We start from the raw sequence: 14,690 nt of genomic DNA, 5'->3' as shown, positions 1-14,690 counted from the left end.
AGAGCTTCCAGCTGGAGCCGCGGTTGGCGGCGGCCTTCAGCACTCGGCGGCGGCCCTCCCCGCGCTCCCAGCCGCACGCGCCCTGCTCCCGGCGAGGGCGAGCTCGGCGCGTCCCCGGAAGACCCGGGCGCGGGCGGGCCGGACGGGGGAGTCCCGGGGGGCGTGCCCGGGGGCGGGGCCCGGCCTGCCCAATGGGCTCTCCCGGACGGGGGGCGGGGCGCTATTTCTGCAGCTCCCGGGGCGCGGGCGCGCCGCGCGTGCCCCGGGCCCGGTATGTGGCGCGTTCCCCGCCAGCTGTGTGTGCGCGTTGCAAGGGGAGGCAAGCTCTCGGGCCCTCGCCACAGACCCGCTGCCTTCATGTCCACTCTGCTCATCAATCAGGCCCAGTATGCTTGGCTGAAGGAGCTGGGGCTCCGCGGAGGAAAACGAGGGCGTGTATAATGGCAGCTGGGGAGGCCGCGGAGAGGTATGCGGGCGCCCTGGAAATCCGTGCGGGCTCCGTGCGCCCCCGGAGGCCGCGCGGGCGCTGCCCGGCCCCCTCCCGCTGCTGGGACCGTGCTACCGGGTGGGCAGGTCTGAAGCCCCGAGTAGACGTGCGCATGTGAAGGGGGCCTTGCAAAATAGGCTCAGATTGTTAGGTCTTTGTGTGTTCTGGACAATCAGCGACGTTTTGGAGCTGGTGGGGCTTGAACTTCCCGCACGCGCTTACAGCCTTACGGCGGCGTGGTGCGGTGGGTAGGGAGACAGGCTGCAGGCTTAGCCTCGGGAAATTACCTCGGTTTTGTGCTTGACTCCGGCTCCTCTGATGTCAGGTAATGTTCTTAGTTTTATACTGTCTTTGCTGTTGTTGGAGTTCGCAAGCTGGGACTTGCTGACATCCGGTTAAATCTGTTGGGCTCTGAGCTTCCTTGAGGACAGGATTTTCAGCGTTTATTTCCAGAGCCAGACAGCGTGACTGGCACGCAGAGAAAGCTCAGTGCAACGTTTTATTAGGGAATAGGATGGAAAGGTAAGGTTTTGGTGGGAGCTGCATGAATCAGAAAGCTTTTATAAGAGGATGTTACATACAAAAAAAGAAAATGTTACATAACATGCCACAAAGTTTGTTGCATACACCGAACTTGCCTTGTTAGAGGAAACACTTGTTCCTCCAGGTTATTGCTGACTGTAGGAGATGTAGGTGTTTGCAGTTATTCTCCAAATTACCCTCCCCTTCTCTTGGGCAGTTTGATCCTGTTTTTCCTGTGGCATTTTATCATTAGGGTCCTGGATAAAATACTTCCTCCTGAAAATTTTTTTAGCGACGCCTTGATTTTTTTCCTTTCTAATCTCTGCAGCTTGTGTCGAGATACAGAGTTGTCCACTCTTCTTCACCTTTCTGACTAGGACAGAGTAAGAGAAGACTAAGTGACACTCTTCAGTTTAGTCTCTTATGAATGGAGAAAGAGGCGACGTAATGGGTTATATTAATTAGACTTTTGCTCCCACACCCCATATTTAGATGGCAAGACTGGGTTTTGCAAAAAGTGGTTCTGAATGTTTAGGTCAGAAATGAAAGACCTCTCTCTAAGTGACCTATTTGTAATAGAAGCTAATGTAAAAATTCCAAGTTTGGATATGGTATCTTAAGTTTTTTTTTTTCTTCCTCCTTTACCGTCCCCTGTTTTTTGGTCTGTTCCCCCTGTTTGGAAGGGATTACATTTTCTATAGACTGGCATTTTCTTTTTGTTTGAAGGTTATCACGACCTATTGTCCGGCTAACAATGAACCGATAGCAAGAGTCCGACAGGTAAGTTTTTTTGTTTTGTTAATACAAACTGCCCACTTGTGCCAGTGATGAAAAGCAGTATGGAGTCTCACAGTCCAAGAATAAAGTATTTCGTTTTCATGTGACATTTAAGAATGTCTCAGAGACTGCCCAGTCTTTGGGTTTGGGTGCTCTAAAAAAGGTGACAGAAAAGTCATTGGGAAGGGGGCTCCATTTAAGGCCATATCACCTGTTTTTGAAAGAAGATTCTAACCTCTGAAGTCCGGGTTGGAGCCCAGGGTTCTGATTTTCTAACATCTCAGGTATTGTCCCCAGATGAGGCTGATGGAGCTTGCTTCTAGAAGCAACGTTTAAGAAGCACAGCTGGATTCTAAGCTGTCTTACCTAGTTCACAGTCTATGAAGGCATAGGCTGTGAAAATCATTCTAGAAACTACGAATCCGAGGGTCACCTAGAGATACTCCGATTCTTTTCCACAAATCTCGTTTGTTCTCAGAGGGGATCATCCCTTCCCTTTATTTTTCATTGTCTCCGGTCTAATTCCTACTTTAGGCCAGTGTGGCTGACTATGAAGAAACAGTGAAGAAAGCCAGGGAAGCCTGGAAAGTCTGGGCAGAGGTGAGTGCGAAGGTCACGGCATGATGACCTATGGTAATTGCAAGGGAGATAGAGAAAAATTTTACTAGAGCAGTCAGTGCTCCCTGCAAGGGGAGTGCTTGGGAGCTATGATAATCTCTGAGCCGTAGCCCTAGGATAGTGCCTTTTCCATATTTGGCTTTCAATTAATGGGAGATTTTAAGTGGATTAAAAGTCTTTACTGAAGAAGCATAAACCTCAGCTCTGAACACTATTTTCTAGTTGAAGTAAGTTTCTAATTGGACTAAAAGAAAGGACTGTGTATGCTAGAAACCCCATTTTGCTGCTTCTCCCGTCTCCTTCTAGCCAACTGTATGCAGGGGTGAGGGGTGGGAGCATCTCAGCAGTAGGTGGATAGCCCTAGTTCAAAGGGCAGGGGCTTAAAACAAAAACAAAAACAAAAACAAAAACAAAAACAAAACAAAGGGCAGGGGCTTGAGTTCCTGCAGTCTGATCTGGCGTTAGAGTGGGTGGTGCCTCCTTCTTCTGTCTCCACCTGGGGTAATGTGATCCTCTATAGGAGCTGTGACTGGAGCTGAACTGGGCCACAGGGAGCTGTCACTAGGTGAGGGCCAGGCTCTGGAAGAGAAGAGAGGGAAGAAATGGAGTAGCCCGCATTTCCCTCCTTCCCTCCCCCACTCTGAATATTCTATTCTATCACTGAAGATTGTAGGCCTGAGGCTAGAGGAACATCTTGGACTATTTAACCCAGCTCTACCCTTGGGTAAATTACTTCCCTTCTGTGTGCTCTGTCTTGTAAATAGAGGAGATGGCCTGCCTGCCTCCTGGGGTTATGGTGAGCATTAAATGAATTAATCCTGGAATTGCTAGCTGCAGAACCTGGCCTTTGCAGACATCTTACCAGGGCTACAGAACCACGTGTTACTGGTTTCCAGACTGCTGAGTCAGTGTTTTTTTCTGAATCAAAGAATGCTAGGGTGACTTGGACAGAGGCAGGCTCTCCCAGAGAGCCCTGAGTTGAATGTACCTTAGTTGTCAGCTGAGGGACCGCCTCTGTGCAAAGCAGGAGGAACATCTTTCCTGTACTTTAAGCCTGATTGTTGGTGTAGGGTTCCATTATGCACAATGGAAAATATCCTTGAGTGTTAAAACACCACTTCCAAAAGTATATGGTATAATAAGTAAAGTTCACTCTACGTAGAGAAAAGTGTCCAAAGCAGTGTCATTTATTGTTTGCAAAATAATTTTTGTTTTCTTTTTGATCCTAAAAGTAATACATATTTGGGGTACCTGGGTGGCTCCCTCAGTTAAGTGGCTACCTTCTGCTCGGGTTGTGATCTCAGGTCATGATCTCGGGGTTGGCTCCCTGCTTAGCAGGGATCTGCTGCTTCCTCTGTTTCTCCCACCACCCCATCATGCACTCTCTCAAATAAATATATAAAACCTTTAAAAAAATTAACACAGGGTGCCTGGGTAGCTCAGTTGGTTAGGTGTCTGCCTTTGGCTCATGTCATGATCTCAGGGTCCTAGGCATTGGGAATCCCTGCTCAGCGGTGAACCTACTTCTCCCTCTGCCCCTCCCGCCTGCTCATGCGCGCTCTCTCTCTCACTCTCTCTCAAATAAAATCTTTAAGAAAGATTAATATATACTCTTTTTTAAAAAATATTTATTTATTCATGAGAGACACAGAGAGAGACAGAGACAGAGAGAGAGAGACACACAGGCAGAGGGAGAAGCAGGCTCCATGCAGGGAGCCTGATGTGGGACTCGATCCCAGGACTCCACGATCATGCCCTGGGCCGAAGGCAGGCACTAAAACGCTGAGCCACCCAAGAGTAATGTATATTCTTTAATAAGAATTGGATGAGACACTAATATAATCACATTGGATCCCCTTACCTCATCTTCTTTTATAGAGAATGGTTATTAGAGTTGGAGTTTGTGCATTTCCTTCCAGTCTTTTGTGTTTTATAGTTGTGGTTATTATACGTGGCATGTGTAAAATTTTGACACCCATCGTGGCATTGCCTACCAGCCTAAAGTTGCGTGATTTTATTTTATTTATTATTTTTTAAAAATTTTTATTTATTTATGATAGAGAGAGAGGCAGAGACATAGGCAGAGGGAGAAGCAGGCTCCATGCATCGGGAAGAGAAGAGAGGGAAGAAATGGGGGAACCCGCATTTCCCTCCTTCCCCCCCCCCCCCCCCAACATCCTGGGTCTCCAGGATCGCGCCCTGGGCCAAAGGCAGGCGCCAAACCGCTGCGCCACCCAGGGATCCCAAGTTGCGTAATTTTAAAATTGTTCTCCTATATATAAGCTATTCACAAAAAAATTAGACTTAATTTTTTAGAGTAGTTTCAGGTTTATAGGAGAGGAAAAAATTTTTGCTTTTCACTTCCGAGTTCTGTGGCTGGTTTAATAATTGACATAAAACAGATGAACAGGAGAAAAACATTTGAATTTCTCATGTGGGGCACGGAAGAGTGGCAGTGAGGAAAGATCCAAGACCCAAGGGCAGCCAGACATCTAAGCTTGTATGCATACAGAGCTCTGGGGCTTCTTGGAGAGGAAGGCAGTTCACAGGAAGGTGAGAGGAGCAAATGTTTGGTACACAAATGTGTTCCCTGCCATGCCAGTAGGTCGTCCTTATAAAAGCGATCTCTGGTAAGAACTCGCTTCTTGGCACAGATCCCCTTCTTTCAGGCAGTAAGGGAGAGGTAAAAAGCTTTTCCTGAGTCTGTTGGGCCTCGGTTGCCTTCAGCTCAGAATGATCCTTATGCCCAAGTGGCACGTTCTGGCTTAGTCTGAGTCCTTTCAGCAGAGAGATGAGTGGAAAACAGGGAATCCCGTCCTTCTTATCACACTTTGCACGTTTCCTTAACCACCGTCTTACTTTGGTGCCCTACATTGCTTACAATTGGAGAGCCAATGCTGATCAACTATTATTAACTAAAGCCCATAATTTGCATTAGGATTCACTGTTTGCATATAGGGTTTTGAATGCCAGTGAAACGTGATTAGAAACATGTATGTGGGGATGCCTGGGTGGCTCAGCGGTTTGGCGCCTGCCTTTGGCCCAGGGCATGATCTTGGAGTCCCAGGATCAAGTCCCATGTCGGGCTCCCCGCAGGGAGCCTGCTTCTCCCTCTGACTGTGTCTCTGCTCTTTCTCTCTGTGTGTCTCATGAATAAAAAAAAAAAAAAAAGAAAGGCATGTATGTGTGTGCATTTACCCAGGTGTGTGTGATTCGAGGTCTTTCCTAAACTCCTAAACTGGCTTTTTTTTTTTTTTTTTTAAGATTTTATTTATTTATTCATGAGAGACACACACACAGAGAGGCAGAGACACAGAGGAAGAAGCAGGCTTCATGCAGGGAGCCTGATGTGGGTCTGGATCTCGGGACTCCAGGATCAGTGCCCTGGGCTGAAGGCAGATGCTAAACCGCTGAGCCATCCAAGGATCCCCCTAAACTGGCTTTTTTTTTTTTTTTTTTTTTTTTAACTGGCTTTTAAATCAGTCTTGTCTTGCCCTGCAGGGATCCTGCTGCTCCCTCTGTCTGTGTCTCTGCCTCCCTGTGTCTCTCATGAATAAATAAGATAATCAATCAGTCTTGGCTGTGCCCTAGGGGCTGGCAGCTGACACTGATACCTTTCCTTAATAGTGTGCAGTACTCTTCTTGTTACTGCTATTTTCATGTTTAGGATTTCACATGGCCATCCTCTCTCAGTGAACAGTGCCCGCCCCTGCACCTAACATGCTTGCTTCTACTTCCCAGACTGCTCAGATCTCCCAGTAGAGTGATATTGCTAAGTGGGAGCAGGTTGTTGTCCTGGGTGATGGTTGGGGATCCCACTTGTTAGAATTTGAGTTAAGCAATTGAGTTCAAAGTTGAGGGTAGCGGCAGAGCCTTTCCTAACTGCATCTGGGGCTCCTGCCAACGGGGCAGTCACTTAGAGGCTGCTGGTGCCTCACACAAGGAGAGAGCAAAGCTCATCCCCTCCTGGTCTACACTCTTAACCCTCCTGGGTCCTTAACTCAAGTGGGGCTTCTTCTGCTTCCCCTTGATAGTTTTGGCTGGCCTCGCCTGTGTTAGGACAAACCATCGTTTCATTGACTTCTTTTGCGTGAGGCCTGAAATTTTTCAAAGGGAACATTTTTTTAGGGGGTGGGTGGGACATTTTTCTTTAAGGAAAAAGTATAAAAATATAGGAAGCTTCCTATGTGAAAAATATATAGCTGATTTCTTTCTTCTAACTAAACCTGAGCACAGAGAACCTGGTCGGGATTACTGTCTCTGCTGCTCTCTCTCAGGAACTGGTTTCAGCCCAGAATGCCACCTGTTTATGCTCCTTTGCATCCGCTGTGTGTCTTCATTTTCCCCCTGTCCATCCCTGGGGAGGAAGAGCTAGAGTGATGACAGGCACCATCTCTAACCGAATAAAGGAATAACATTTACATGGAAGCTCTATAATATATGGTAGCTCTTTGGTGATCAGGGAAGGAATCTCTGAGGAGGTAGCACATGAACCCAGAATAAATAAGAGCCATCCATCTAATGGCACCTGGGTGGCTCAGTGGTTGAGCGTCTGCCTTTGGCTCAGGTCATGATCCCGGGGTCCTGGGATCAAGTCCTACATTGGGCTTCCCGTCAGGGAGCCTGCTTTTCCCTCTGCCTAGGTCTCTGCCTTTGTCTTTCATGAATAAATTTTTAAAAATATTTAACATGGTAGCAGTTTAACACAGGTTTCCTTGTATTATTACCCCAAAAGCTCAGCTAATAATTCCCTCAGTGCTGATAATTCCTTCTTGTGGCTGTTGGGGATGCTCGTTTTAAGTATGACTTCACAGATACAGTGTGCAGGGATGAGGTCTCCTGTTGTCCACCTCAGGAGGACATGAGGTTACAAATGGCCTGTCGTGTTGAGATCAGTCAAGCTCACCTGGGAGATGGGTTATCATGTTGCCCACTCTGCCCCCATTTCCCTCTCCCCAGACCCAATCCTGCTTTCTCAATTCTTGCTACTCTATCCCATCATTGGGAGGCTAGAACAAAAATGAAGAGGCCACATTTGAATGGTCTTGGATGGAATCCAGCTCAAAGGTTTCATGGGTGATGATTTTGCTATATACCCAGGGTTGAGGATCTGTCAATTACCAATTGTCAGTTACCAAGTCTTGAATATTTTATTTTATTTTATTTTTTTTATTTTTTATTTTTTTTAAAGGTTTTATTTATTTATCCGTGAGGGACAGAATGAGAGAGAGGCAGAGACACAGGCAGAGGGAGAAGCAGGCTCCATGCAGGGAGCCAGACGTGGGACTTGATCCCAGGTCTCCAGGATCCCACCCTGGGCGGAAGGCGGCGCTAAACCGCTGAGCCACCCGGGCTGCCCAGTCTTGAATATTTTAAATTGCAGTTATCTCTGTTGCTATTTCTGTAATTGAGACAAGTCACCATCTTTTTCTTGCCTAATGGTCTTCCTATGTGAATCTTGTCTCACTCTGTTCTATTTCCCAGACCACACCTGGAGGTTTTTTTTGTTTTTTTTGTTTTTTTAATACAATTGTTTTAAGTGAGCTCTAACCCCAAGATCAAGAGTTACATGCTGTGTAGACTGAGCCAGCCAGGTGCCCCTGGAGTGGTATTTTACAATGCACTGTGATTTTCCCCCTACCATTTAATACCCTCTAGTGATTTTCCCACTATTTTTTTTAAGATATTTATTTATTTATTTATTTATTTATTTATTTATTTATTTATTTATTTGACAGAGAGAGCACAAGCAGGGGGAGCAGTAGAGAGAGAGGGAGAAGCAGGTTCTGCACTGGAGCAGGGAGCCCGATGCGGGACTTGATCCCAGGACACCTGAGCCACTCAGGCGCCCTCCACACTATTTTTTGGAGGATTCTTTATAGGGTCCTTTGCACTGTGACCCCAGATTTTCTCCCCTGCCTCTTTTAACCCCTTTAAATTTTTCAAAGTCCCCATATTCTCTTTTGTTTTTTGGCCTTTGCACATTCTCTGTCCTGTTGCCCATAATTTCTGTCTACCTTCTCTACCTCTTTACCTGGCAAACACCAATCATACTTGAGGTCTTCAGTCTCAATTTTAAACTTCTTCAGAAAGCCTCCTTCCTCCCTACTTGCTTAACCCCAAGTAATACTAAATTAACACGGCTAGCTGCTCCCCTTATACAGTCTGGCTTCTCCAGCCTGGCACTTAGCACATGAGACTGAAATCACCTATTTCTTGTCTTCACCACTCCTGGAGTGTTGGTTCTGGTGGGCTTGAATTGTAGTTGTCTTCTCTAGTATCCCTGGGGAAGAACAGAATATCTGGCACTATAGGAAGTGTGCAATAATTACTGGTTAGAGACTGAATAATATATACAAGGATATGATGTAAAGGGCTATGTGTATTGGACATTCTGAGTTGAAATTAACCAGTTTGCTAAACTTACAAACCTGTGGGCTAAATTCATTTGGAACAGTGGTAAACTCATTCCATGCTTAGGAAATGTATAGGATCTGTGCTGATTCATGTAACAATCAGTTTTTGATATTTTCAAAAGAATGCATGTATTGTAAAAATGGCAAATATTGTAGACTTATTAAATGTGAGGAACGAAAGTCTTTTTTTTTTTTTTTTTTAATTTTTATTTATTTATGATAGTCACACAGAGAGAGAGAGAGGCAGAGACAAAGGCAGAGGGAGAAGCGGGCTCCATGCACCGGGAGCCCGACGTGGGATTCGATCCCGGGTCTCCAGGATCGTGCCCTGGGCCAAAGGCAGGCGCCAAACCGCTGCGCCACTCAGGGATCCCGGAACGAAAGTCTTATAATTCCATCCCACCACCCAAAAAAATCCCATTCCCCAGAAATGACCATTCTTAACATCTTGTGTATTTCTTCAAACATAAGCAAAAATTTAGTTATTGTATGCGTATTTTGCTATTTTCTGTTACAACTCTGGAAAGTTTTTGCTTGTAAGTCTACCTTGTAGAGTGTAAATAACCCCGTCTTACAGCTTTCGTGTAATTAACCAGTCCTGTGTTGATAGACATAAAGATGGTTTGTTTTTCTCCACCAGAAACAGCACTGCAGTAAGTGTTGTACCTGTATGTCTGTGATGTAGGTATTTGCTTGATATTCAGAAATGGAATTACCTAGTCAAAGAGAAGGAATGGGTTAAATGTTACAGTATGCCGGGTTACTTTCCAGAAAAGCTCTATCACAACACCATCTATTTGGAAAGAAGAGAGTGAGGATGAGCCCTGAGTTCTGGGTCAGGCTCTGGGAAGCCACCCTGGAGCAGAGCTTTGATAGCACACTCTGAGGAGCCAGTGGAGTACTGGGGCCAGCCTGGGGGAAATGGTCCTTTTAGGTGCCTTTGAAGGAGAGCCAGAGTTAATTGGGAAGAGCTGGGGGAAGGGAAGGAGTGATGGTCACATTGAGGAAGTCATGTCTCCATATGTGAATCATGTCTCAAACTTCACGTGGCCCAGCCTGTACTGTTTACCTTCACAAACCCGACACTTATTTTTTTTTTAGAGATTTATTTATTTATTTGAGAGTGAGCCAACACGAGCTGGGGGGGAGGAGTAAAGGGAGAGGGAGAAGCCGACTCCTCTCTCAGCAGGGATTGATCCCAGGATTCTGGAACCATGACCTGAGTCAGAGGCACTCAACTGACTGAGCCACCCAAGTGTCCCAACCTTTGATACTTCTGAGTCTTCTTCATCTGGGGAATTGTACTTCCATCTACCTAGCTGTTCAAGCCAGAGATCTGGGCATCATCCATGGTTCTACGTCCCTCATTTCCCACACCTATTCCATTAGTGTGTCCTGTCCGTTCTATTTCCTAAATAATCCTGGATCTACTTTATGTCTCCCTTGCTTCAGTTTTATGTTTTTGTTTTTTTTTAAGATTTTATTTACTTATTGGAGATACAGAGAGAGAGAGAGAGAGAGGGAGGGAGGGGGGAGAGAGAGGCAGAGAGAGAAGCAGGCTCCATGCAGGGAGCCTGACCTGGGACTTGATCCCAGGTCTCCAGGATCAGGCCCTGGGCTGAAGGCGGCGTTAAACTGCTGAGCCACCCAGGCTGCCCCCGGTTTTACTATCAAGTTAGTATAATCTTTGGCCTAGGCTACTAGAGTGTGTTCTTAATTGATCTTCTACTTTTCCCCTCCTGTATCTGTTCCATCTATCCCACATTGATTTTTCTTTTTAAAATTTTTATTTAAAGAGAGAAAGAGAGGGGTTGGGGAGCAGAGGGAGAGGGACAAGCAGATTCTGTGCTGAGTGTGGAGCCTGACTTAGGGCTCAGTCCCACTGAGATCATGACCTGAGTGGGAATTGAGAGACTCCGGGGCACCTGGGTGGCTCAATGGTTGAGCATCTTCCTCTGGCTCAGGTTGTGATCCCAGAGTCCTGGGATCAAGTCCTGCATCAGGCTCTCCGGGGGGAGCCTGCTTCTCCCTCTGCCTATGTCTCTGCCTCTCTCTGTGTGTCTCTAACGAATGAATAAATAAAATCTTAAAAAAAAAAAAAAAAAAAGGAGTCAGACTCAGATAATCAACCCACTGAGCCACCCAGGTACCCCCTAACAGCGATCTTAAAAAGGCAAAGCGGGGCACCTGCATGGCTCGCTCAGGAGAGTATGTGACTCTTGATCTTGGGGTCTTGAGTTCAAGCCCCACTTTGTTGGCATAAAGCTTACTTAATTAAAAAAGGTTTTTTTGGGGAGGGAAGGTAAAGCAAATAATTTTCCCCTTGAAAACCATTAAAGACTTCCCATTGCGCTTAGAATAAGATTCAGTAAGATTATTAGCTCCATGAATGCTTCCCTTATTTTAGCCCAGGTGCCTGGCATTATTCCTGTTACATACTAGGTGCTCAGAAAATAGTGAGTAAATCATAATTTGAAAAAAAAAAAATCCTAATTTGAATGGCTTATGGAATGCCATTTCATCAGCTGACTAGTATTTGGGCATGCAGTCATTTTGACACATAAGAAAACATCACTGGAAGTCTTAAAGGTTTACAGATATTTAAGGTATCTTAAGCTTTTTCTAGAGTCCTTGCAAAGATTGTGTTCATTCTCTGAATTTCTCTCTGTCTTTGGCACAGACCCTTGCTTTCCAAGAACCTGTCATCTGGATGATGTTTCCTGGGTCTCTGGTATTGGTTTTAGGGACGTGCTATAATCACAGTCTTGATGTGATCAAAAAATCATCTGATGGGCTGGGACTTAATTCTCTTAGAGCACGATTGTCTACTGTTGTGTTACAGACATGTTTACGCTTTGAATTAGACATTGAGATTCCATTTTCTTCTTAGGTTCCTGCTCCGAAGCGAGGAGAAGTAGTGAGGCAGATTGGGGATGCTTTGCGGGAGAAGATCCAAATACTAGGAAATTTGGTAACGTATTTCGATAGTAAATACACGTTCCTTTGAGTGGGGAATAAGGCTTGTTGTGCATTTGTGTTTAAGATTGTAAGATTGTGATGCTTAAGGAGAACAGTCATAATATTTATAAAAAACATCTCTTTAGAGGAAAGATGAACAGGGAAAAGTAAAGACAAATCTTGGGTTTTTTTTTTATTTTTTTATTTTTTATTTTTTTTAAATCTTGGGTTTTTAAATTAATATAACAGACTCTCTGAAATTTACCCCTTCACAAAATTAACATGAAATACTGTTTGGTCCCCACCCTGCCCCATAAACTTAGTATTTAAAATATGAATTGCGTTGCAAAAATGCTTCTTGTTTTTTTGTGCTTTTTTAGGTGTCTTTGGAGATGGGGAAAATCTTAGTGGAAGGTGTGGGAGAAGTTCAAGAGTACGTGGATGTTTGTGATTATGCTGTTGGCTTATCACGGATGATTGGGGGACCCATCTTGCCTTCTGAAAGTAAGCAATGAAGTCAGTTAAGCTAAGAATTTTGTGCTCTTAGGCAGAGCTCAAAAAAATGCTGTAGCTGTGAATTAGTTGGCAGAAGAGCAACTGCATGTAGCATGTAAATATACAAAAATGTCTTTCATGTCTGTACCAACGAATATAAATTCAAATAGGTAAAAACGTCAGATCAAAGTACTTTTTTTTAGATCAAAGTACTTCTTAAATTTTTCTATTTTTTTTAATTTTTAATTTTTAATTTTTATTTATTTATTTTAAAAGATTTTATTTATTTATTCATTAGAGAGAGAAGAGGCAGACATAGGCAGAGGGAAAAGCAGGCTCCATGCAGGGAGGCCGATGTGGGATTCGATCCTGGGACTCCAGGATCACGCCCTGAGCCGAAGGCAGACACTCAACCACTGAGCCACCCAGGTGTCCCAAATTTTTCTATTTTTAAAGATAATACTCCAGGAGATGCCTGGGTGGCTGAGTCGGTTAAGTGTCTGCCTTTGACTCAGGTCATGATCTCAGGGTCCTGGGATTGAGTCCTACATCAGGTTCTGCTCAGTGGGGAGTCTGCTTCTCACCCTACTCGTGCTCTCTCTTTGATTCTCTCAAATAAACAAAACCTTTTAAAAAATAAATAATTTATTTAAGAAATAACAATAAAACTCTGTTTTGTCAAGTCCATTGGTGAGATAGCCACTCTTTTATGTGAACTTTTTTGGTAATGTGTATCACCAATCCATCAGGATAACAATCAGAAAATAAATCCAAAGGGCCAGAAATGTTTAATACCAATTTCAAGAATCTAATTCAAGTAAATACTCTTGAAATGTGAAAAAGGTTTATATGTAAAGCTGTTCCTTGGCACCCCTGGGTGGCTCAGCAGAGGAGTGTCTCTGCCTTCCGCTCAGGGCGTGGTCCTGGTGTCCCGGGATCGAATCCCACATCAGGCTTCCCTCGAGGAGCCTGCTTCCCCCTCTGCCTATGTCTGTGCCCCTCTCTCTCTGTCTCTGATGAATAGATGGATGGAATCTTTAAAAAAATAATAATTTAACCAAAAGGGGAAAAAAAAGCTATTCCTTATAGTATCAATAGGACACATTTGAAATGACCTAAATGCTTTATATGACAAATGTTAAGCTCATTTTGGTAGTCTATTAGCATATATTAAAACTCATACTTAGGAAAATTTGTTTCTCCTAAACCCACACTTACAGAAAAGTTGTATTTACTTTTAAATTATTTTAATGTTTTTGTTTTTAAGAGGTGATAAATTTGTATCACGAAATTGAAAAGGAATGAAGGGGTAAAGGATAAAAAAAGTTTCCTTCCTACCTCCCTGGATACTCCCTAAGTATTCCCATAGAAGTAGAGAATGTTTCTTGGTTTCTTCTTTATTTTTTTAGAACTTTTGTCTTGTGCAGGCAAATATGTCTTTTAGGAACACAAACATTAGCAAGCTAAATGTTCTGTTCTTTTTACTTAATGTGTAAAAAGACACTGTCACTTATTATTTCAGCAAGGGGCTTCCTTCATCTTTTTTTTATAGTTGCCTTTGGGTGTCAGGACACTAATTTTTTTTTTTTTTTTTTAGATTTTATTTATTCATGAGAGACACAGAGAGGCAGAGACCTAAGCAGAGGGAGAAGCGGGCTCCCTGCAGGGAGCCTGATGCAGAACTCCATCCCAGGACTCTGGGATCACGACCTGAGTCTAAGGCAGATAGACACTCAACCACTGAGCCACGCAAGTGCCCCAGGACACTAATTTTTTTAGCCAGTTCCCAAGTGATAAATATGTAGGGTATTTCCAATTTTTTTTGCTGTTACTTAATGTTGCAAGGGCTGACTTTGTACTTGGCAGAGGTTTCAAAAGTGAGGATACGGGTTTATATGATTTGTAATGTTTGTAGTGTTAATGGAGCAAAATAGGTGACTGAATGCCTGCATATAAAGTACCAAGTAGGGCAGCCCTGGTGGCGCAGCGGTTTGGCGCCGCCTGCAGCCTGGGGTATGATCCTGGAGACCCGGGATCGAGTCCCACATCGGGCTCCCTGCATGGAGCCTGCTTCTCCCTCTGTCTGTGTCTCTGCCTCTCTCTCTCTGTGTCTATGAATAAATAAATAAAATCTTAAAAAAAAAAAAAGAATACCAAGTAGTGGAAGTCAGCCAAAGCAGTAATAGTGGTTGTCTGTATGTGGCAGAATTATTGATGGTTATTAATCTGTTTTTCTCTATTTTCTAAAATTTCCATGATTGGGATTCTGTTACATTTATAACCAGGAAAGGAATAATTTTTTTTTTTTTAAAGATCACATTTTTCCGGTTTTTTTTTTAAACAATTTTTATTTCATGAGAAATAAAATTTTAATAAAATAATTATTTTATTTTATTATTTTATTTTTATTTATGATA

At 44.0% G+C, this 14,690-nt stretch overlaps 1 protein-coding gene across 1 annotated transcript in view; it reads left to right on the top strand.

The window, feature by feature from the left end:
- Positions 1–226: 226 nt before the first annotated feature.
- Positions 227–14,690, top strand: part of ALDH7A1 (aldehyde dehydrogenase 7 family member A1) — a 47,675-nt gene continuing 33,211 nt past the window's right edge. Inside the window, 6 exon segments of the mRNA XM_072840822.1 lie at positions 227–417; positions 419–466; positions 1,736–1,789; positions 2,321–2,386; positions 11,711–11,791; positions 12,159–12,282. Coding sequence (XP_072696923.1) covers positions 274–417; positions 419–466; positions 1,736–1,789; positions 2,321–2,386; positions 11,711–11,791; positions 12,159–12,282 — 517 coding nt within the window. The 5' untranslated portion in view covers positions 227–273.

The sequence above is a fragment of the Canis lupus genome, chromosome 10, assembly GCF_048164855.1.
Source record: "Canis lupus baileyi chromosome 10, mCanLup2.hap1, whole genome shotgun sequence".
NCBI classification, from domain to species: domain Eukaryota; kingdom Metazoa; phylum Chordata; class Mammalia; order Carnivora; family Canidae; genus Canis; species Canis lupus.
The sequence above is the reverse complement of the archived record's forward strand: the minus strand, read 5'-3'. Positions and strand labels throughout refer to the sequence as shown.